The sequence below is a fragment of the Balaenoptera ricei genome, chromosome 15 (assembly GCF_028023285.1).
Source record: "Balaenoptera ricei isolate mBalRic1 chromosome 15, mBalRic1.hap2, whole genome shotgun sequence".
Taxonomy (NCBI): Eukaryota; Metazoa; Chordata; class Mammalia; order Artiodactyla; family Balaenopteridae; genus Balaenoptera; species Balaenoptera ricei.
Window position 1 is genome coordinate 80749064 of NC_082653.1, and position 21181 is coordinate 80770244.

General features: G+C 55.1%; 1 protein-coding gene across 1 annotated transcript in view; it reads left to right on the forward strand.

Moving 5' to 3' along the window:
* Positions 1 to 4809: 4809 nt before the first annotated feature.
* Positions 4810 to 21181, forward strand: part of SRRM3 (serine/arginine repetitive matrix 3) — a 34431-nt gene continuing 18059 nt past the window's right edge. The window contains 4 exon segments of the mRNA XM_059895925.1: positions 4810 to 5042; positions 12202 to 12303; positions 20623 to 20751; positions 20852 to 20932. Coding sequence (XP_059751908.1) covers positions 4810 to 5042; positions 12202 to 12303; positions 20623 to 20751; positions 20852 to 20932 — 545 coding nt within the window.

Consider the following 21181-nt stretch of genomic DNA (forward strand, 5'->3'; position numbering starts at 1 on the left):
GAGCCCTGGTCTGGGAAGATCCCACATGCCGCGGAGCAACTGGGCCCGTGAGCCACAATTACTGAGCCTGCGCGTCTGGAGCCTGTGCTCCGCAACAAGAGAGGCCGCGATAGTGAGAGGCCCGCGCACCGCGATGAAGAGTGGCCCCCGCTCGCCGCAACTAGAGAAAGCCCCCGCACGCAACGAAGACCCAACACAGCCATAAATAAATAAATAAAATTTAAAAAAAAAAAAAAAAGAATCACCTGGGGAACACTGACAATTTCACCCCCAGAGATTTTGATTCAGTAGGTCTAGGTAGGAATCACATATAAAATACAAGACACCCAGTTTAATTTGAATTTCAGATAAACAATGAATAATTTTCTTTTAGTATAAGGATGTCCCAAATATGAAATTCATGAAATTCAAATTAATTTAACTGTGCATCCTGTATTTTTATTTGCCAAATCTGGCGACCCAACCTACTTCTTTTTTAATAACTTTATTTATTTATTTATTTTTGGCTGCTTTGGGTCTTTGTTGCTGTGCGCGGGCTTTCTCTAGTTGCGGCGAGCGGGGGCTACTCTTTCATTGTGGTGCGCAGGCTTCTCATTGCGGTGGCTTCTCTTGTTGCGGAGCACGGGCTGTAGGCACGCGGGCTTCAGTAGTTGTGGCACACGGGCTCAGTAGTTGTGGCTCATGGGATTAGTTGCTCTGCAGCATGTGGGATCTTCCCGGACCAGGGCTTGAACCCGTGTCCCCTGCATTGGCAGGCAGATTCTTAACCACTGCACCACCAGGGAAGCCCGGCCCAACCTACTTCTAACAAGTTTCCCAACAGATTCGGCCAGGTTTGGCCTAAATCCTCTACAATCCTTCAAGTATCTGAAGACTGGGATTCTGACCGCTTGTATATTCTTATCACCGCACCATTCTAGACATATTTTTGTTGATGTTGCCTAAGATACCATGTACTTTTGGCAGCCACACCATGATACTGACTCAAATTGAGCCTGTGACCGCCGAAAACCCCTAAATCCTTCCTAAATATGCTGCTTCTAAAGTATGTCTACCTCATTCCAATTTTAGAAAGTTAATTTGGGATCCAGCTTCAGGATGTGGCATTTCTCACTATGCTGTTTCACCTTCTTAGACTCCTTCCATCTTTTCAGTCTGTTGAGTCCTTTCACATTCTGACTCTGAATTTATGAGCCTTCTCAAGTGGTGTCCTCAGTGAATCTGATCATCAGGTTATCAGAGTTCCATCCAGTCAATGGTGAACATATCGGATCAGATATGGGTGAGGACAGAGCCCTGTGGTCTTCCACTAGATACCCCCATCTAATGTGACATCGACCCATTAATCAGCTCCCTTTGAGCATAGGTTAATCTATCCACCAAATAAAACAGTACAGAATGTTAGTTCCCACCAGCACAATGTCTCTTTCTTCTTATGAAATCTCACAAGGATTCCGTAATAGATAATATCAGATACCCCACAGAGAGACTCGGTGCCTGCAGTAACTAACTCCCTGGTCTGCTGGTCCAGCAACCCTGACTTGGAAAGAAGTGGGCTCAGTGTGCAATGACTTGTTCTTAGGGTCCTGGGCTCTCCTCTAGGGGTTCAGGGGTCATTCTTTCAATAGCGTGCCTCTGATTCCTGCCTGGCATCCTCCATCACCAGGTGAAGTTGCTAGAATCTACCGTCTGTCCTAGTGAGAATCCAGACAGCATCTGCCCTCTGTCTTCACATCCCTCTCCTTTCCTTCAGTCACTCCTGAAAGATTGCCTTCAGCAGCCTAGCCATTTAACCCAGGCATTCTCCCAGTGTCAGGGATAGGATTTCTCAGGGTCTGGAGATCTGAGTGCATTCAGAACTGCTCCCACCAGCTTCCCCTCCCCTGCCAAGGAGCTCAGGCCAAGTTCTAGGCTGGGGAGCCTCAGAGGGAAAGCATGCAGAGCAGCATTACTCAGAACCTGGCTCCACGGGCTCTCGCTGGGACCCAAGCACTTTGTCCCCACACCCTCAGTGCACCTCCTGAGTTGCCAGGTGCTGGGTAGGCTCTGGGGAGCCAGAATGAAGGGATGGTCCCCTCCACTCAAAGGGCTAGTACAGGGGTCAGATGCAGACAATAAATTGAGCCTCAGTATCTAAAGAGGTGAGGACAAAAGCTGTGGGGGCACAAGGAGGGAATGACTCATCCTTCCTCGAAAGCAGGGAAGGCTTCCCAGAGGAGGTGACATTTGAGCTGGGCCCAGAAGGATGTGCCGGAGTTCCCCAGGTGGAGAGGAGAGGAAACGGAATTCCAGCACAGGGGAACCACATGGGCAAAGGCACAAAGGAGTGAGAGCACATGTTTGGGGACAGATGACCCAGGCTGAGGGGCTGGATGTTGGCTACAGGATGAGGTGTGGCACAGGATGAAGTTGCAAGATAGTGTAAGGCAAAATGCAAAGGGATCTTGCAGGCTGTATCAAGGACTGCCCAGCATTCCTCTGTCCCACCTCCCTTTTTGCCTCCTCCTTGTTCCACCCCGGGGCGCTGGGCTTCACATGTTTCAGGCACTTTGCTGGCCCTAGGAGTTGAGGCTAAACTGCCCTCAGCCCTCAGGGGGAGCCAGACCTGTGTGCCCACAGTGACACAGTGAGTGGCTAGAGCTCCAGGAGGGTCGCACTAGCCAGAGAGGGGGTGGGGGCTTCCAGAAAGTGGGGAGGCCTGTGAGCAGTGACTTTGAGGTCATGCAGGAGGCAGGTGCAGAGCACCCCAGGGAAAGGGAGCAGCAGGGGGAAAGGCCTGGATGCAAGAGGGATGGAGAATCTGTGTGGGCGCAGCAGGGGGACGGCTAGTCCAGGAGACAGGCCATGTCACGACTTGAAGCCAGAGTGACAGGAAGCCACTAGAGGCTATTAATCAGGGCATGATTTGCTGATTTGCTCCTGGACCAATCTCCCAGGTTGCTGATGGAAGATGAACAGAAAGAGGTCGGGGATGGGGGGACAGACAGGATGCTGAGGCCAGAGTGGACCAGAGGGAGAGGCTTGAACTGAGGCGGTAATGAGAGAGGAGGAGATGGATAAATGTGAGCAAAGTTGAGAAGAGGGAATGAGGGACCAAACTTGATGTTGGTGAGCTGTGGTGGGCCAGGACAATGGGGTTCTCCAAGCTCCATGCGTGTCCCTGGCTGGAGGCCGTAAGCTATGCACCGGAGCCAAGGCAAGTAGCAAGCAGGGATCCCAGAGCTTTGTGTGGCGCTTGGTGAGTGGGTGATGCCTGTGGGGTACCCTAGGAGAAGGCCTGGTGGAGCTGGGGTGCAGGGCTGGGCTAGGGACAGACGGGAAGCAGGGTTAGAAGAACAGCTTTGTTCTGTAAATCCCCAAAAGCCCTCCTCTTTTGAAGAATCTGGATGATGCTCCCAGGCACAGGTTGGGAACAAAGGCTCAGAGAGGAGCAGTGACATTGTCAGGGTCACAAAGCAAGGAGTAGAGAAGCCTGACCTAGAACTCAGACATGTGGGGGGATGGACGTGTGAAAGGAGTTTGTGTTCCCATTACCACTGTCACCTCCTTTCAGTGTCCCCTTCACAGCCTTTTTCCTTTCACAGCCCCCCTCTCTTCTCGGCCTTTCAGACTCCATGGCTCTGAACACCCCTCACCCCCCCATCACTTTGAGGCCAGTGAGGGGAGTATGTGTTTGGGCGGGGGGGTTGTACCGAAGGAGGGCCCCATCTGGGATGTCCAGACATGCCCAGTTCCTTCTCTTCTCACCTCCCTCCACCCCTTCCCTCCCTCCCATCCCACTCCCTGGGAAGGAGGCCTCCCTGTTGCTTAGCAACTAGCAGAGCCTTGGAGAAATGAAATGGAAATAGCTCAGGAGGTGCCTCCCCTCTGCTAAGATAAGTCCTTGGTGTGTGTGTGTGTGTGTGCACACGCGCGTGTACATGCGCAGGGTGCATGCAGGCACATGCTCTACTTTGGGTCTAGCATGAAGCCACAGCTTCTCACCTCCCAAGCCATGCTGACTCCTACCCCATCCCAAGCCGGCAGGAGGATGTGGCTGCCTGGAGAGTTAATGTCAGTGCCACTTTTGGTCACATCCTCAGAAGCAGTGTTCCCAGAACAAAGGAGGGGACAGTCCTGTGGGCTTCAATCAGGCGCCTACCTGGAATGGACTTTGGAAAAGTTAGCCAAATCCAAGTAGGAACTGAAAACTGCATCTGAGGTGGGAATGGAGTTGAGCCTGGAGAAGGGTCCATCTTCCCGTCTCGGCAGGGCTGACCCAGAGCAGCCTGGGAGGGGGGAGCACACGTGGTCTGTGACTCCAGGGGCCAGAGCCAGGAGAATGGGTACTGGGAAGGGAGAGGGGGTGTTAAACTGAGCCTGAAGGAAAAACAAGAATAAAACCAACAAATTTTCCCAGAGACCGACTTGGTTGCCTGGGGAGCTGCCAGCAGGCAGGGGCCAGGCAGGCAGGCCCAGGCATTGGTACAAGGCAGAGAGGGTTGTCCTGAGTGGTTACTAGGTCCCTGGAGATGAGAAGGTTCCTTAGGGGCCATCTAGTCCGGCCTGAATCCACCCACCTTACAGACGGGGAAAGCCCAGTGTCCGATTCCCCCTCATGCCCTGGGGTGTGACCCAAAGGTGCAAACCTGCCACCAGCCCGGCTCTGCAGCATGAGGGGAAGCGGATTAGAGCCGTGAGCGGTCCTTTAAATCTCCAGGATTAACCCGCGCCGAGAGGAGCTTAGCAGGTGGCCGAGAAGTGACCATCCCGCCGGGTGTCTGTGTCTACCCCGCAGGGCCGAGGCCAGCAGCTCCGGGAGCAGCCACCATGTCCTCCACAGTGAACAACGGGGCGGCCAGCATGCCGTCCCCGCCCGACGCGGCGAACGGCTTTCCGCAGCCGGGCGCTTCGTCGGGGGCCTGGCCGCGGGCGGAGGAGGAGCTGCGCGCCGCGGAGCCCGGCCTAGTGAAGCGCGCGCACCGCGAGATTCTGGACCACGAGCGCAAGCGGCGCGTGGAGCTCAAGTGCATGGAGCTGCAGGAGATGATGGAGGAGCAAGGGTGAGTCGGCAGGGGGCGGGGCCGGGGCGGGGCACTGGGGGCGTGGAGGGAACCAAGGGCGGCGCCGGGGCGGAGCCAGCGTTGGGACCCGGGAGCCTGTAAGGTCAGAATCTGAACCATTGCAAGCCCAGCCGAACTTTCATTCATTTATTAGTTTATTCTACCAATAAGCCGTCCGGAACTCCTGCTCTACGTCAAGCTCTGACCTGGGCTCAGATTCGCAGAAGCCAAGGAGACACAGTCCATGCCTTCCAGAAATATCCAGCCCAGTGCAGGAGAGAGGGCTGTAAACATCAATGATAAATCAAGGCCTCAGTTTCCCCTTCTATAAAATGGGTGGATCGAGCTGCCTCGTCTCTGCCAAGCAGATGCTGCAGCCAGGCAAGAAAGCGCAATGGGCCCCTACTATGTGTGAGGGCTGCCTGTGGTTTCAGCAAAGGAATCCCACCCAGCAGCCACACCCGGAAGCTTAGGTTTCACCCTATCTAGTTCAGAACCAGTCGCAGGGGCACACAAGTGTGCCAGGCACTGTGCTGGGCAACGCTGCACCCCAGAGCCGAATCAGAGTCACTTCCTCAAAGACCGCCCTCCCGACCTCTATTCCTTCCCCATCTCAGAAGGGAAACAAACATGTTAACAACCAACTCCACCATAAAACAGATTAGAATCATGGTTATAGGACAGGACAGGAGAGGGTCAAGTGCTTCAGGAGCTCAGAGGTGAGATTATGAGAGAAGACATTTGAATGGGCCTTGAAGGACGTGTAGGAGTTCGTCAGGCTGAGAAGGAGGGGTTGTGCATTAATCAGTAAGGATTTAGGGACCTCCCCCTGAAAATCCAGTGGAGACAGGACAGCCCTCACACGTGGAGCTAGAGGCAAAGAAACAGAGAACAAAGCCATTCCCATCTGTGCAGCTCCAAGGAAAGCTGGTACTCCCAAGCCTCCCTTCTGCATCTGCCCTGAGTACTTTGAAACTACTGGGCCGGCTGTTGATGGAGTCAAAGTGGGGAGCAGGGCCTGCCCATCAGGCTTGCACTGTCAGTGAGCTGAGAAATCAGAAATGCCCAGTGCATTAGGGCCTGGAGCCACATGGGGACAGACAGCCTGTGTACAGCAGTCCTTCCAAACCACATCTTTGTCTGTTCATCCAGGCCTCCTGGGCTCCCTAAGAGGCAGCCAGGACAAGGCTCACTCTCCCGTTGGAGCCCAGAAGACACTGAGGCTCAGACAGAGATAGTCACCACCACCCAAGGCCCTCAGGAAGGCAGGGCCAAGGCTGCCAGGCAGGGCCGCTTGTAGGAAAAGAAAGGGGCACGGGGACTTGGTGTTCACCTCCAGGTGGGGACCAGGTGGGGGTGGGGAGGGTCCCTGCAGAGAGGGACGGATGGGTGGAAGGCTGCTGAAGACAGACAGTAAGGAGGCTTCCAGCTGGCAATGAAAACAGGTTTGAGGAGCTGTGGATGTGGCCAAAGACAATGAGCTCCACAGGGGCAGGGTGGAGTAGCGGGTGCGGATGGAGTATCCTTCTGCAGAGAGAGTCCCAGACCTTAATTAAACCTGCAAATCCTGCTGAATTGGGAGACTCGAGGAGTGGAGGGAGTGTGGGCGTGGCTGGGGAACAGGGTGACTGGGACAGTAGAAAACCAGCCTTCTGTGCTTCATTCTAGGAAAACACCCCTTTCCCCTCCCAGAGCCCCGCCCCTTCCTCGTCACAGGGCCCCGCCCCCTCCCTCTCAGGAAGCCCCGACCCTTCCCCTCACAGAGCCCCGCCCTCTTCCTAAGCCCCTTCCTCTTCACTGAACCTTCCCCTTCGGAAAGCCCTCCCCCTCACAGAGCCCCAACCTTTCATGGACCTTCCCTCCCCTACCGCCCCACCCCGCCGGTTGCATCTCCCCCTGCACTGGGAGGCTTATTATCCGACGAGGGCAGCCTCAGGTGGAGGGGGACGGCATTTGGCCGTGTCCTTGGTGTCCGTCCCCTGGCATCAAGGACTTACGCCTCTCTAGGAAGCACCCATCAGGCCTCCAGGTGTTCCGTCAGGGGCCCTTCCCCCACCCAAGCTCTCACTCCAAGTGGTCCTTAGACTGGAGTCTCCCACAAAGCTAGCTCTCAAGTTACCATCCACCTCCCCTCCCCATCTCTTAGCGGCTGCGCGGTCGGTAGAGGGCACAGCTACTCTGGAGCCCAGCAACCCGGGCTTCCAGCCCTGGCCTGTGACCTTGGGCAAGTCACAGCTACTGGCCCGTTAAATAGGGAGTTGTTCTGGGAATTCCTTGGCCGTCCAATGGTTAGGACTCCACGCTTTCACTGCTGAGGGCCCGGGTTTCCATCCCTGGTTGGGGAACTAAGATCCCGCAAGCCGGGGCGGGGTGGTGGTTGGGGGGGGGATAAATAAATAAATATAAATAAGAATTTAAAAAAATTTTTAAGGTGGGGGGGGACTTGTTCCGAGTGTCCTGTGGACTGAGGGACATGCAGCGCTCCCGCACGCGGAGCCAATCCCCAGAAAGTGCTCCACAAACACTAGAGACCTTTGCTCTGTTATAAAATCCAGCCATTAATATCCATTCCTAGAAACGCTGGGTCATTCGCATTTATTTACCAGCTTCTCAGGCATTTGACAAATATTCCCACTAGTCACAGGAACACACACTCTTTGGCCCTGTTAAAAAGAAATCCCTTCCTTAATGTTGATGGATGGCGGCTAATTCACTGGTGATTGACGCTGCCTTCGGAGTCATCTTCCTGGGCAGCCGCCACGTGCAGCCGGCAACCACCTTGGCGGTGGGGACAGCGCCCCCAGCCTTTGTGACGTGATGCTCCAGCTCCGGCCCCAAACATCCCCCCACATCCTACCCATGCCCCTTCCCATGAGGACCCTGGAGGTGGACAGAGCACGGCTCTGCCCCTAGCTGGGTCTGGAGCTTTGAATCCTCCCCTCTCCCTGTTCTGTTTCCTCATCTGTAAAATGGGAATAGTAAGGCCACCCACCCCCCTCAGAGCTGTGGTGAAGATCAAATTAATGACCGAGGAAGTAATTATCTAGGAAATGCCGGATCTGGGCAAAGACAGGCAGAATGAAACATTTTCAACGCTGGGACCCTCTTTTAAAATGCATTGTCGGGACTTCCCTGGTGGCGCAGTGGTTAAGCGTCCGCCTGCCAATGCAGGGGACACGGGTTCGAGCCCTGGTCCGGGAAGATCCCACACGCCGCGGAGCAACTAAGCCTGTGCACCACAACTACTGCGCCTGCGCTCTACAGACCGCGAGCCACAACTACTGAGCCTGAGTGCCACAACTACTGAAGCCCGCGCACCTAGAGCCCGTGCTCTGCAACAAGAGAAGCCACCGCAATAAGAAGCCCGCGCACAGCAACGAAGAGTAGCCCCCACTCGCGCAACTGGAGAAAGCCTGCGTGCAGCAGTGAAGACCCGACGCAGCCAAATTTAAAAAAAAAAAAGAAATGCATTGTCCCCTCCCCCCACCCCAGCCCCAGAGGGCAACCCAGGAAGTCCCCAAGCAAAAATGACTTTGGCACATCCTTCCCGAAGAGTGAAGCGGCAATGAGGGAGCCAGACTGGCTTGGGAAGCAGCGGAGCCAGTAGGCTGTGGCGCTGAGAAAGGCAGCCTTGCCCTGCCTACCCGCTTCCCCTGTCCAAGCCCTTAACTTTTAGCCAGCCAGGCCTCCTGCGTGGCCTTAAGTTGGCAGGTGCTGCCACATCCGCAGGGAGTGGATGATTTGGATACCAGCCTCCCTCTCCTCAGCCTTTGCCTCCTGGGAGAGCAGAGGGGAGAGGCCCAGGTGACTCCTGACCCGGGACCACGCTGACCTGGGAGGGGTCTAGGGTAGAAAAAGGCAGGGAGCCTGGGACGACTAGACCCTTTGTCCCCACAGCTCTGGGACAAATAATCCTCAATCAACTCCATTTATGGAGCACCTACTACGTGCCAGGCACTGCGCAAAGTGCTTTATATGCATCATCTCCCTTAATCCTGTGACGACCTTGAAAGGCAGGTTACTATCCCGTTTCACAGATGTAGAGGCTCAGGCTAAGAGAAGTATGCGGACTTGTCCAAGGTCACAGAGCTAGAAAGTGGGGGTGCTGGGATTCGAAAACAGGACGGCCTGGCTCTTCTGCCTCTCCTCGTAATGCCTGTGGCCTCAGCTGAGAGGTGTGAGGGGAGAGGAGACTCCAGGTGGTGGTCACACTTGAGACCACTTTGCCCGATAACCAGATGTCCTCCCTGGGTCCCAGCTTCTCCCAGCAAGAAACCCCGGCGCATAGAGGGGTCTTCCTGAGTCAGGTCAGTCCAGCAATAGCGGCCCCCCAACAGCAGGTGCTGGCGTTAGTCACCTCGCCTTACACCTGCCGGCTCTGGGATGAGCCCTAAGTCCCTGCACACATCCTGCTCCAGGTCTTCATGAAATCCTGGGCTTCGCTCCCACCTCCCAGCCTTCACATGCTCTGTAGATCCCCAGGCATGCGGCTTGGACCCTGGCCTGAAGCCCCTCCCATACAGCTGGGGGTCTGGCCCAGCCTTGCTCTTGGTCCACCTCCTTCCCAACCCTGCCAGGTCCCAGGCCCCCTGCTGATGGCCCAGCCAGCTGGTGTCTCCCTCCCAGGGGTCTCTGAGTTGGGGGCTCGGCAGTGCTGAAGGGCCGGTACTGTTTTTCTCTGTGCTGGTGACAATGACAAGCTGTTCTCCTGAGGAGGAGGTGAGATGGAAGCAGTTCCTCTGAGCCTCCACTGATCAGAAAAGGACCAAGGATATGACTCAGGGGATGTTTACAGCAGGAGGGATTCCCTCCTTCAGAGCCCGGTGACCGAGGGCTCTGTCCTGCTCAGCAAGCAAGGCCTAGGGACCTCCGGCTGAATGCTCAACAGGGACCAAGGTGGACACTTACAAGCCAAGGCCCAGGGCTGGTGAAGCTGGGTCAGTGGTGTCAGCACAGCAGGACCTGAGACACACACACTCCTGCGGAAACGGTGGGGGGTTGGAAGAGACGGGTTCCTCCCCCTGCCAGGCCGGACTCCATCCTCCCTATGGGGAGGGGTAAATTAGGAGATTGGGATTAACATATACACACTACTATATATAAAATAGATAACCAAGAAGGACCTGCTGTATAGCACAGGGAACTCGACTCAATATTTTGTAATAACCTATAAGGGAAAAGAAGCTGAAAAAGAATATATATATGTGTACATATAACTGAATCACTTTTCTGTACACCTGAAACTAACACAACATTGTAAATCAACAACACGTCAATTAAAAATAAGAAAAGAAAAAAATGGTTAAAATGGTGAAAAAAAAATCCTCCCTATAGTGGGCCACAGAGGTGGCCAAACCTATAGAGGGTGACACCCCAGCTGGGGGTCAGGGAACACATGGTTAAGAAGTAGGTATTGCTCCCCTCCTAACCGCCCCACCCCCGACATATTCAATCGGTTCTCGAGCCCCAGCCATTCTCCCTACCAGATGGTATTTCGTCCACGTCTCCCCCTCCATCCTCACGCCCACTCTCTAGCTCTGACCTCAGCACCTGCCCCCTGAACCCCTGCCGTAGGCCAGGGCCAGCCTCCCTCTCCTCCAGCCACATGGCCACCAGAGCCATCTTCCCGAAATGAAAATTCCACCTTCGAACTCTTCAATCCTCTCCATCACCATCTACTCATTTATCAAACATTTTTGGATGCCACATGGGGCAGGCAAGGTGCCAGGTGCTGGGGACACAACAGCAATTCAGACAGACAAGGTCCCTGCCCTCAGGGAACTCCCAGGCCAGTGCAAGCTGCAGAGGAGTCAACGGATGATGAGTAGCACACGAACCACCTGCCAAGAACCGGGAAGCTCGGTTTGCTATGGAAACACAAACGCTGACACCTAACCTGGTGGGAGGGTGGGAATCCATCCTGCTGTAAACATGCCGTGTGTCACATCTTTGTGCTTAGCCACGGTTACCTCCGCAGAGTAAACCTGGAAGTTAATTTATGAGTCAAAAGCTGTATTCATTTTTCTTTAAGCCTTTTGAAAAGAATTGCCAAATTGCTCTCCAAAAAGGCGGGGTCAATCCCAAATGCTTGCTGAAGGAGAGGAAGGAAGGAGAAAAGAGATGGGGTCCCTGAGAGGGAACAATGTACCATTTTCATGGACGGCTGAGTGGGGAGGGCTGGGCCTGCTGTGTGCACAGAGGGTGGATGATCAGATGACAAAGAAGATGGGACCCCGGTTCCTATTTGGTCACCATATTTTCTGTCCAGGACAACGACCTGCAGCCCAGGAAGGGGAGAGGGTGGGAGCCTGGGACCCCAAGACTCAATCAGCAGCATCCACTGGACAGCTGCGTGTGCTGGGCACAGGGCGGGGGACTGGGTGAGCACAGAGCCCCCCCACCCCGGGAGCAGCATGGACATGGGCTGAGAGACCAGGGCAGCTGTCACAGTGGTGGTGTGAGAGAGGTTACAACCAAGCCCAGGGTGTGGGAACAAGGATGAGGGGTAGATAATTCTGGGCTTTGGTCCCTAGCCTCAGGGAGGGAAGGAGAGCGGAGTAGAGAAGTCGAGAGCTTCCATCCAAGGCCCAGACTTCATCCACCCCCCATCCCAAGCTGGGAAGCAATGGATCTACCCCTGGGATCCTGGGCCAGCCACCGGGCAGCCTAGACCTTGCAGAGGTGGGGATGCGCTGGGAATCTCCCCAGGCTATTGTGAGGATCACAGGTCCTTGAGGCCAGGAAAGCAGAAAAGGCCATGTATGTGTCAAGGCCAGGGGTCTCACTTGTCCCCTAAAATGTCTCCAGAGAATGACTGCAGCCTGGACGTGGGAGGAAGGCCTGCCCTGGGGTGGGGGAGGGCCAGGAGGAAGGGCCCTGTCTCCCCTGGTGGGTCTCCCCACTTCTGGGAACAACACTTCCTTTAGTTTATGTGTTTGTTTGGCTGGTAGTTTGTTTTAGTTGATTGGTTGGCTGAATTGGTGCAAAACGGGTAGGCCTTGAGCACTGAGAATCTTGGTGGTGGTGTGACCTTGGACAGGTCGTTGCAAGCTGGAAAGTGCCCACATGACTGAGGGCTGGGGGGATGGGCTGGGGGGCGGGCAGGTCGGGAGAAAACCAAAGCCAAGACAGCAGTTCTCATCTTCCCTGTGCCCCACAGGTACTCAGAGGAGGAGACCCGGCAGAAGGTCAGGACTTTCCGGCAGATGCTGATGGAGAAGGAGGGAATGCTCACCAGGGAGGACCGGCCTGGGGGCCACGTGTGAGTGCTGCCTGGGTGGGGGCAGGGCACAGGGAGAGTGCAGGCTCAGGCAGCAGCGGGGGGCCAGAGGGGCCTTTCCCAGGGCTCCCTAAGTTGGTCGGGGCTGGAGCGGGGGAGAAAGAGGAGGAGGAGGAGAGGGCATGGGTCTTGTCCACTGGAAGCTCTGGCCTGGCCCGGGGCGCTAGCCGGAGCCGCTGGGCACCTGGGCATCCCCGAGGCCCTCCCCCTGTGTCCTGGGTTCTATCTATCGCCCAGCGGTAGGGGAGGCACCCCAGATCTCAGCTCAGGGAATCCTGGGCTGCGGATCAGGAACTTGAGAAATGTTCTCACCCTAGTGTTGTCAGTGGCGGAGAGGCTAGTCTCTCTGCCCCAACTACTACCACCTATGAAGTGGCCTCCAGAGCAAGCACAGACTCTGGAGAATAAGGACTAAGGCACCAAGTGCCATTGCTGGCGTAGCCAAAGGCTTATCGGGTACAGAGAGCACGGGCTCTGCGGCAGTCACATCTCTGCAGCTGTCACAGGACAGGAGGAGCACCGGGGTGCTGTGGCCCCCCGGGTGGGCTTGGGATCAAACAGGGAAGTTATAGGGAGGCCGAATTTGTCTCAGATTACAGGAGAACCGTCAGCCACTCAAAACCATATGAAATGGCGCAGCTGCTGTAGGAGGGCGGGGATTGCAAGTGTCCAGGCATGGCTGGCTGATGGCCTCTTGCTGGGTCCCTAAGTCCCTGTGCACCTTTACTGGCACAAAAGTAAAACGACAGCAGCACCTTCTGAGCGATTTTCCTGTTGCCGTTGTCTTGAGGGCAAACAGCATGGCAGGAGTAGATGGACCTCAATGGGCAGCAGGGAAGCCCTTTCTGCAGAAATTCTAGACTGCTGGGGGCTCCCGGGGTGGGGAGGTTCCCCTCCTAACCCCGCTTAACCTCACCTCTCTGGCTGGAGTAGGAGCAGAAGCAGTCAGGGGGGCTTCCCTGGAGGTCCAGTGGTTAGGACTCCGCGCTTCCACTGCAGGGGGCGCGGGTTCGATCCCTGGTCAGGGAACTAAGGTCCCACGTGCTGCACAGCACGGCCAAAAAGAAAAAAGAAAAAAAGAAGAAGCAGAGTCACGGCAGCCTCGGGTTTGTGGGGGGCTCATGGGTGATCTGGGGGAGCCTGGCTCAGCGGGCCTGCTCTCTCCTCCCCGGAGGTGGGAAGAAGTCATACCACCACCACCTCCTTCTCTCCAGCTTCCCAGAACCCACAGCACCCCTCAGCAACTGCTGTGCCCACCTCACTGATGCCCAAAGGTTCCCACCACCACCAAGCAGGGCGAATCCCTCCCTCCCTTCCCTTCTCAAACCTCCTGACAACCAGATGCTCCCGCTGCTGCCCGCACCACCTCCAAACCCACCAGGTCCTGCCTTTCTGACCTGTGTCCCCCCAGTTCCCCCCAGGGCTCCTCTGGAAAGTCAGCCACGCTTTCCTCTTCCATCCAGTGTGAGGGCGGGAGGCCTCGTCCGGAAGCTACCTTTGCCACCTTCTCTGGGCCCTTCCAGCTATAACCGCTCCTCCAGCCCAAACCTGCCATCCTGCCTGCCCTCTCCTGGGCGCCTTCTTAATCTACTCCGTGTCCTTCCTCAATTCTACCGTCTCCTCCAGCTTCCAGCCCACATGTTTCTCTCCTTTTTCCACCACATTTCTGCAGAGCACGTGGTACACGTTGTCTCCACTTCCTCAAGCCATGGAGCTCTGGCTTCTTGCCCCCATGACTCCGGTGACCTGCTTGGGCTGTGGCTGCCTGAGCCCTACTGAGCACGGTCCGGGCTCCTCTGCAGGCCTGGCCTCTCTCTGGCACATGCCACCACTGTACTTCCCCAGTGGAAACCTGCTTTTCCCCCTGGCTTCCAAGATTCAGTTCTTTGTGAGTTTCCTCCTACCCCTCTGATGCCTTCTGCTCCTCCCTCACTCCTGCCCACTTCTCAGATGTTGGCTCCCCCGAAGGATCTGTCATGTCCTCAGGTCTCTTCCCCAGGTCTGCCTTCCCTCTTCTTCCTGGGGAATCTCATCCATCCCCCAGCTGGAACGCTCTCCTCTTAGTGGATGACTCCCAAGTCTTTTCCAGAAGTCCTGATCTTCTCTTTCCTGGAATGAATGAATGAATGATGCAATTAAGAACTGGGACACATTGGGAAGGATGTCATGGAGAGGTTGCAGTGTCCATCATCAGAAGGAATGTCCTTGAGGGTCTGTGCTGTATGCCGAACCCTGCGCTAGTGCTATGAGGGGGGCGGGGGTGGGGGGAGGGAAAGAGTGCCCCTGCTCCCTGGGTGGAAACACAAACCTCCAACCTGAAACCAGGAATTACTGGTAGCCACGGACAAGAAGCAACAAGGTGGCCACTTGAACAACTTAGTCTCAAGCTCTGTGCATGTTTGGTGGGGGAAGAGAGACAGGCTAGGGTGGTCGGTCAGGAAGGGTTCCTCGGAAGAGGCAGTGTCAGGAAGACTTGACAGTCAAGGAGGACTCCTGCTCTGGAAGCAGAGGAGAATATAGACTTGGCAGGGTCCTGGGATCCTACTAGAATATTAGAAGACATTGAGGACAAGTTCGTTATCAGTTTTGTTTACTGCTGTATCCCTGGTGCCTAAAACAGTGTGGTTTGCCCAATCTCCCCCAAAGCCTCAGTTTCCTCCTTTACACAGGGAAGGGATGAGACCAGAAGCCTTCTTCTAGCTCAGGCAGCCAAAATGGTATGAAAATAGCGTTGCAAACAGTGATTGCAGCAGTGACGGTGGCCTGGATTACTCCCGGGCTGGGAAGAGTTGTTTGTGGTGCTGAACCCAAGGCCAGAGGCAGAGAGGTGACAGAGGGCTAGCAACAGATTGGTCATATGCCTTCTTGTGGACCTGCCATCCGACCAGGTCTTCAGTTCTTAGTTCAGAGTACAGGCTAGTGGAGGGAGAGTGTGTGCTCTGGCATCAGACACCCCACCTGTCTTAACCTCTAAGTTCAGTATTAACCCCCTGAGCTCTGTATCCCAGCTCCACCACACCCCAGCTGTGTGACTTGGGTAGGTCCTTGATTTCTGTGGGCCTTCAGTTCTTTACTTAAAAAATGCAGATATTAGTACCATCCTCAAAGGATTGTAGAGGAAATTAACTGAAACAGTGACTGTAAGTGTGAGGAGTAGTGGCTGGCACACAGCAGACGTGCATCACCACTGGATGATCACCACCACTGTCTTAGGCACCTCGGGCTGCTATAACACAGCACCGTAAACTGGGTGCCTTGATCTACAACAGAAACTTATTTTTCACTGTTCTGGAGGCTGGAAGTCTGAGATCATGGAGTAGTCCCCTCCAGTCTACTCTCCACCCTGGACACCAGAACATCATACTGCGGTGTTCTGGGTGTGATCCCATAGATGGTAGGAGCCAGTGGAAGGATTTTTTTTTTTTTTTTTTTTAAGAATATTTATTTATTTATTTATTTATTTATTTTTGGCTGTGTTGGGTCTTTGTTTCTGTGCGAGGGCTTTCTCTGGTTGCGGCAAGCAGGGGCCACTCTTCATCGCGGTGCGCGGGCCTCTCACTGTCGCGGCCTCTCTTGTTGCAGGGCACAGGCTCCAGACGCGCAGGCTCAGTAGTTGTGGCTCATGGGCCTAGTCGCTCCACGAGCATGTGGGATCTTCCCAGACCAGGGCTCGAACCCGTGTCCCCTGCATTGGCAGGCAGATCCTTAACCACTGCGCCACCAGGGAAGCCCGGTGGAAGGTTTTTGAGAGGTATGATGTGGTCAGACAGGTGTTCAGGGGCTTTCTCCTTTGGCAGATGGATCAGATGGGTGAAACTACAAGGAAAACAGTGGGGCAGCTGGCACTCTAATCTGGGAGAGAAGTGATGGAGAGTGTGGTCCCAGAGACACTGAGAGAGGACATGCTTTTGTCTGGAAACTGATTCATGTGGGGAGTCCTATTTTGCCCCAGAAAACTTCTGTGGTTCCCCACCCTCCAGGCAATCCAATATGGATTCCCTGGCCTGACACTCAAGGCTCTCCACACTCTAGACCCAGCCTGGCTTCCCACTCCCAGTATCACGCAGTAGCCAGCCCGACCTGCTGGCAGCTCGCAGCCATGTCCTGCGCATTCTCACTTCCACGCCTTTGCTCATCCTGGGCCCTCAGCCGGAAACACCCTTGTGCACGGGTTCGAATATACCCCATCATTCAAGGCTGCCTCTAAAAACCACTTTATTCCTGGGATAAAAGTAAAATCTTCTCCTCTTTGGGATATATACAATGTTTTCTTTACTTCTATGTCTGTTATCAGCTCTTTGTTCTTTTTTTCACTTTAATAGACAACCTTTAAGAATAATTGTTTTCATCACTATATAATGCACATCCCATATATGGACATAAGATTATATTGCATCTTGGTTTGTAAGAGCGCAGAACCATTAAAGTTTACTCTGGATACTTTAAAAAAAGAATAATTGTTTTCATAGTTATGTAATATAACAAAATGTTTGGGAGAGAGGGTTTCTGGAAAACGACATTCATATGCTACTTCCTAAAACAATGAGCAAATGCCAGTGTTTTTTTTTTTCCATGTGTCTAATTTTATACATAGTGTGACCTCTCCATGCCTCATATTTTTGCTATGAGGATATCAGTGATGATACCCACATCAGAGGCTTGTTGAGTATTAAATGACTGAATGAGATAAATATATGTAAAGTGTTCAGAACAGCACGCGGCACCTGCCTTAGATTAGTATCATATGCACTTGTCATATTTTTGCCCTGTGCTGTGAGGAGCTACAGGAGAGGCCCCAGGCCTGATGAGGCAGGAGAGGCCCTTGTTCCTGCCACCCCTGCCCCCTCCCCCCGGCCCCAGGCAGGCCTGGCACACAGGCTGAGTGAGTGAACGGAGAGGGCAGCCCCTTTGCCTGGAATCCTCCTCCTCTTCTGTCTGGATTCATTCATCTGTCAATTGGCCATTAGGCTCCTGGCAAATGGGAAACAGAACCAGTTAATTAGCGAAACTGCTGTCAGGAGGAAGAGCATGTGGCTGGCAGTCTCTTCCCAGGTCGGAGCCCCTCCTGGGAAGCCTGTCCAACAGGTGTTCCATGCGGTGCTGGGTTCAACCTCGATTTGCCCTTGGTCCCTCTGCAGTGGACTCCAGCTGGGCTTACTTTGGTCAGCTCTGTGGGGTTCAGTTCGTTCTGTCACAGGGGAGGAATGCCTCCCCTGCCTATTCCACAGTCATGGTGAGGAGTAAACTAACTAACAAACGTGAACTTAAGAGCAGGAAATGCTAAACAAATCTAGAATTCAGTGCACACACCCACAACTGTGTCTACAGAGCAGGGAGGGGACGGCTGAGCTAACATCCACAGCAGGGAAGCCCAGCCAGCAGAGTCAAGGGCCGTCCTGTTTGCACATGAATTCTCAAAGCCAACTGCATAGGTGAACTTACATTCTTAATCAAAGGTCCCCCAAAATAGGAGATGTTCCTTTCCCTTTCTGGGCCTCAGTTTTCTCATCTGTGAAGTGGGGGCGTGCAAATTTCTCTAAATCAGGAACTGGTTCTGAGTGGGATTTGAACTGTGGAGAGCCATCTAAACATTAGAGAACATTCTTATTAGTGTTATTATCAGCCAGGAAGGTCAGGACAGGAGAACCCAGTGTTCTAGCCCTGGGAGAGCCTGCAAAGTGGACATAACGGTACCAGCTGCATAAAACCAGCAAGAGAGGCCTCAGCATAGGCCCATTTATACCCCTGGAACTGCCAGGCAAAGTCTTACCAGAAGGTTCTGAAACCTTGTGCATCTCCCTGAGCCTGGATCTCCCCACCCCTGTCTTCCAGTGCTCCCAGCAGACAAGATCAACCTCCCAGAAAGGACTGGAAAGTGAGAGAGGTCAAATGATAAGGTCCCAGGGAGGGAGGATGGGGCAGAGGGGAGGGAGCGCTGTCCCTGGGACAGAGGTAGAAAGGAAAGATGTCTCTAGGGGTGCAGCCAGCACAATGAGGAGGGCCCAGTGAGGGCCTGTATTCAGTGGCTAACCCACCTCGGATATTAGGAGGCAAGGAAGGATTCCTGCAGAAGGCAGGGCCCAAACTGAGCTGTTTTATTTTGTAAATAACCTTCATCATTTTTGTGTTAGGATAAACGGAAGCTCCCTCCTCCCACTGGCTCACCCACACGATGTTTGTGGTGCCCTTCAGTTTTGCTAAAGACTGCGTTTTATGTGTCAGGCGTTTGTGTGGCTGAGGGCTGTGGGGGGGGTGGGCAATGGGCCCTGGGACAGGCCCAGGAGTTGGAGATTTCAGGGACAGGAAGTAGGAGGCCACTGGCTTCGGGAAGAGGAGCACGGGGAAGAGCAGAGAAGTTTGAATGAAGGGATGTGTGGGTGTTTGGCTCTGCAGGGGCAGGGGAATGACGTGAGCCTCCATCACCCCAGAAACACCTCCCATCACACCTGTGTGACTTCTAGGCTGCCAGGGCCAGGATAGTGTTCGGGATCCAAATGACATTCTTGACATGAGCCTCAAGGCTAGCGAACCCTGTCAGATATGGGTTACATTCTTTTTTATTCAAATCCAAAAATCAGTCTTCAAAGAGCTGCTTAGTGGGTGCTCTGCTGGAGATGTGTCCCTGAAAATTCTTTCACCTTGTGGCTGTGATCTACCTTCCTTGCTCTGTTTCTCTTTCATGTGTCAAAACCGCTTTTCTCCCTGGAAGAGCAGGTGTTGGTGTGTGAGTGTCTGACAGAGGTCCCTCCATCTAGCAATGGTGACCGTGTGTGCAGGACAACAGTCGCGGGCCAGGCCTCATGTCAGGAGCTTCATAGAATCTTACTTAATCCTCTCCTCAAAGCTGGGATATTCTTTTCCTCGTTGTATAGATAAGGAGCTGGAGGCGCAGTGAGCGCGGTCATGCCTGAATTCAGACCTGTCTGTGTGAATCCAAAGCTTATGTCACGTTCTTAATGCTCTGCCATCCAAGCCCTGGCCTCCCTCGCTCTGGGCAGGAAAAAGATGAGCCCGGTGAAACCAGGGCTGAGCCGCCATCTGGGAGGGGCACGGTCTGAGCCAGCACGGAATGAAAAATGGAAGATGTGGGTGGGGGCGGGCATCACCCTGGAGCTGGGCCTTTGGAGGGTTATGTCCGGGCGTGTTCAATAAAAAACAAAGTTACACAGCATCTGGGACCTCAGTGAACTGTCCCAACAACGCTATGACTTAATTAGCATTCTCATCTTGGAGAAGAGGCTCAGAGAGGGAGCGTGACAGGCACTGGGTCACACAGTGACTCAGGGACAGCACATAATGAGGGCACATCTGCAGCTTCAAAGTTCCTGCTCTTGCCTTAAGCCCAGCGGCCTTTAGGAAGAATCTCCACTCTTCCAAGTGCCCGCAGGGAGCAAACATCTGTGGCAGAAGATGGCTGGGGGCTCCTCAGCCGGTAGCGGAGACGAGATGACGCGGTCCCTGCTGAGCGAAGCGGAGAGCTCGGCAAGATGGATGGGGAGCATGGGGGACGGGCAGAGTGCAGAGGCCTGTGCCGACTGCCACCGGGCAGTGATTGATGACAGCCTGGCAGCGGGAGAAGAGCCGCCAGGCCTCCGGAGGCTGCAGAGAGGAGGGCGAGGAGAGGCTATGAATATTTCAGAGATGCAGCAGGGGCCGGTGGGAGGCACTCCGGCAGGGGAGGGGGCTCAGGGACCGCGGGATTAAGGACGGACAGATATCAGAGAGGGGGCAGCTAAGACAGGGGGAAGGGGCTCTCTGAGAAAGCGGGGCTCAGTGAGGGAAAAGGGGAGCTGGGGAGGGGACGGGGGCTCTGAAATAGGACGCTGGGGTTAAGGCTGCAGGGATCAGTGAAAGGGGCTCAACGAGGGAAGAGGGGGCTCAGTGGGGGGGACTGGGGCGCATTGAATGGGACTGAGGGACAAAGAATCAGTGTCGGGAGGGGCCTCGGCGAGGGGAGGGGCCTCACTAAGGAGGAGGGGGCTCCCAGAGGGTGAGAACTTAGAAGGAGGAGGGCTAAGTGAGGGGGCAGGGCTCCGTACTCTTCTTTCTCTTTTGCAAAATATGGCATCGTTGAGGATGGGGACAAAATATAGCATCGTTGAGGCTGGGGCCCTGTAAGGGAGGCTCCCGGTCGGGTTCCCCAGATCCCCGCCTTACCCTCTAAAGGTCGGGGCCCCAGACCCGGGTGCCGGCGCATTCCGACCTTGCCGCCCGGCCAGGCCCCAGTGCGCCGCGCGGAGAAAGGGGCCGCCGGAAGGCCGGGCCGCGGTGGCGGGTGCTGAGCGTCCCTGTCGCCGGCAGCGTGGCGGAGACCCCGCGGCTGATCGAGGGCACCGAGCCGGGCCTGGAGTACGCGCCCTTCGACGAGGACGACGGCCCGGTGGACTGCGGCTGCCCGGCCGCCTGCTACCGGGGGCACCGGGGGTACAGGTCAGCGCCCGCCGCGGCGGGGGGGAGGCGGGGGGCAGATGGGGCCACCCCTCCCCCCTCACTTCTGCCCCACCCCCACCCCCCGCCCCTTCTCACCCAGGACCAAGCACTGGTCCAGCAGCTCGGCGTCGCCCCCTCCCAAGAAGAAGAAGAAAAAGAAAGGCGGCCACCGGAGAAGCCGGTGAGAGCTGCCACCGGCCAGCGGGGGACGGGAGGAGAACGGTGGGGCCCCCAGGTGCCCATCCCTCGGCTGGCAAGGCACCAACGCTTCACTGTGGGCCCCGCCCCTCGCTGAATCCCTCTGCCCTTACTGAATCCCTCCCCTTCACTGCGCTGCCCCCCCAAGAACCCCTCCCCTTCACCAGGCCCCTCCCCCCACTGAGTACTCACCCCCACCACTGGCACTCACCTGCCCCAGAACTGGACACAC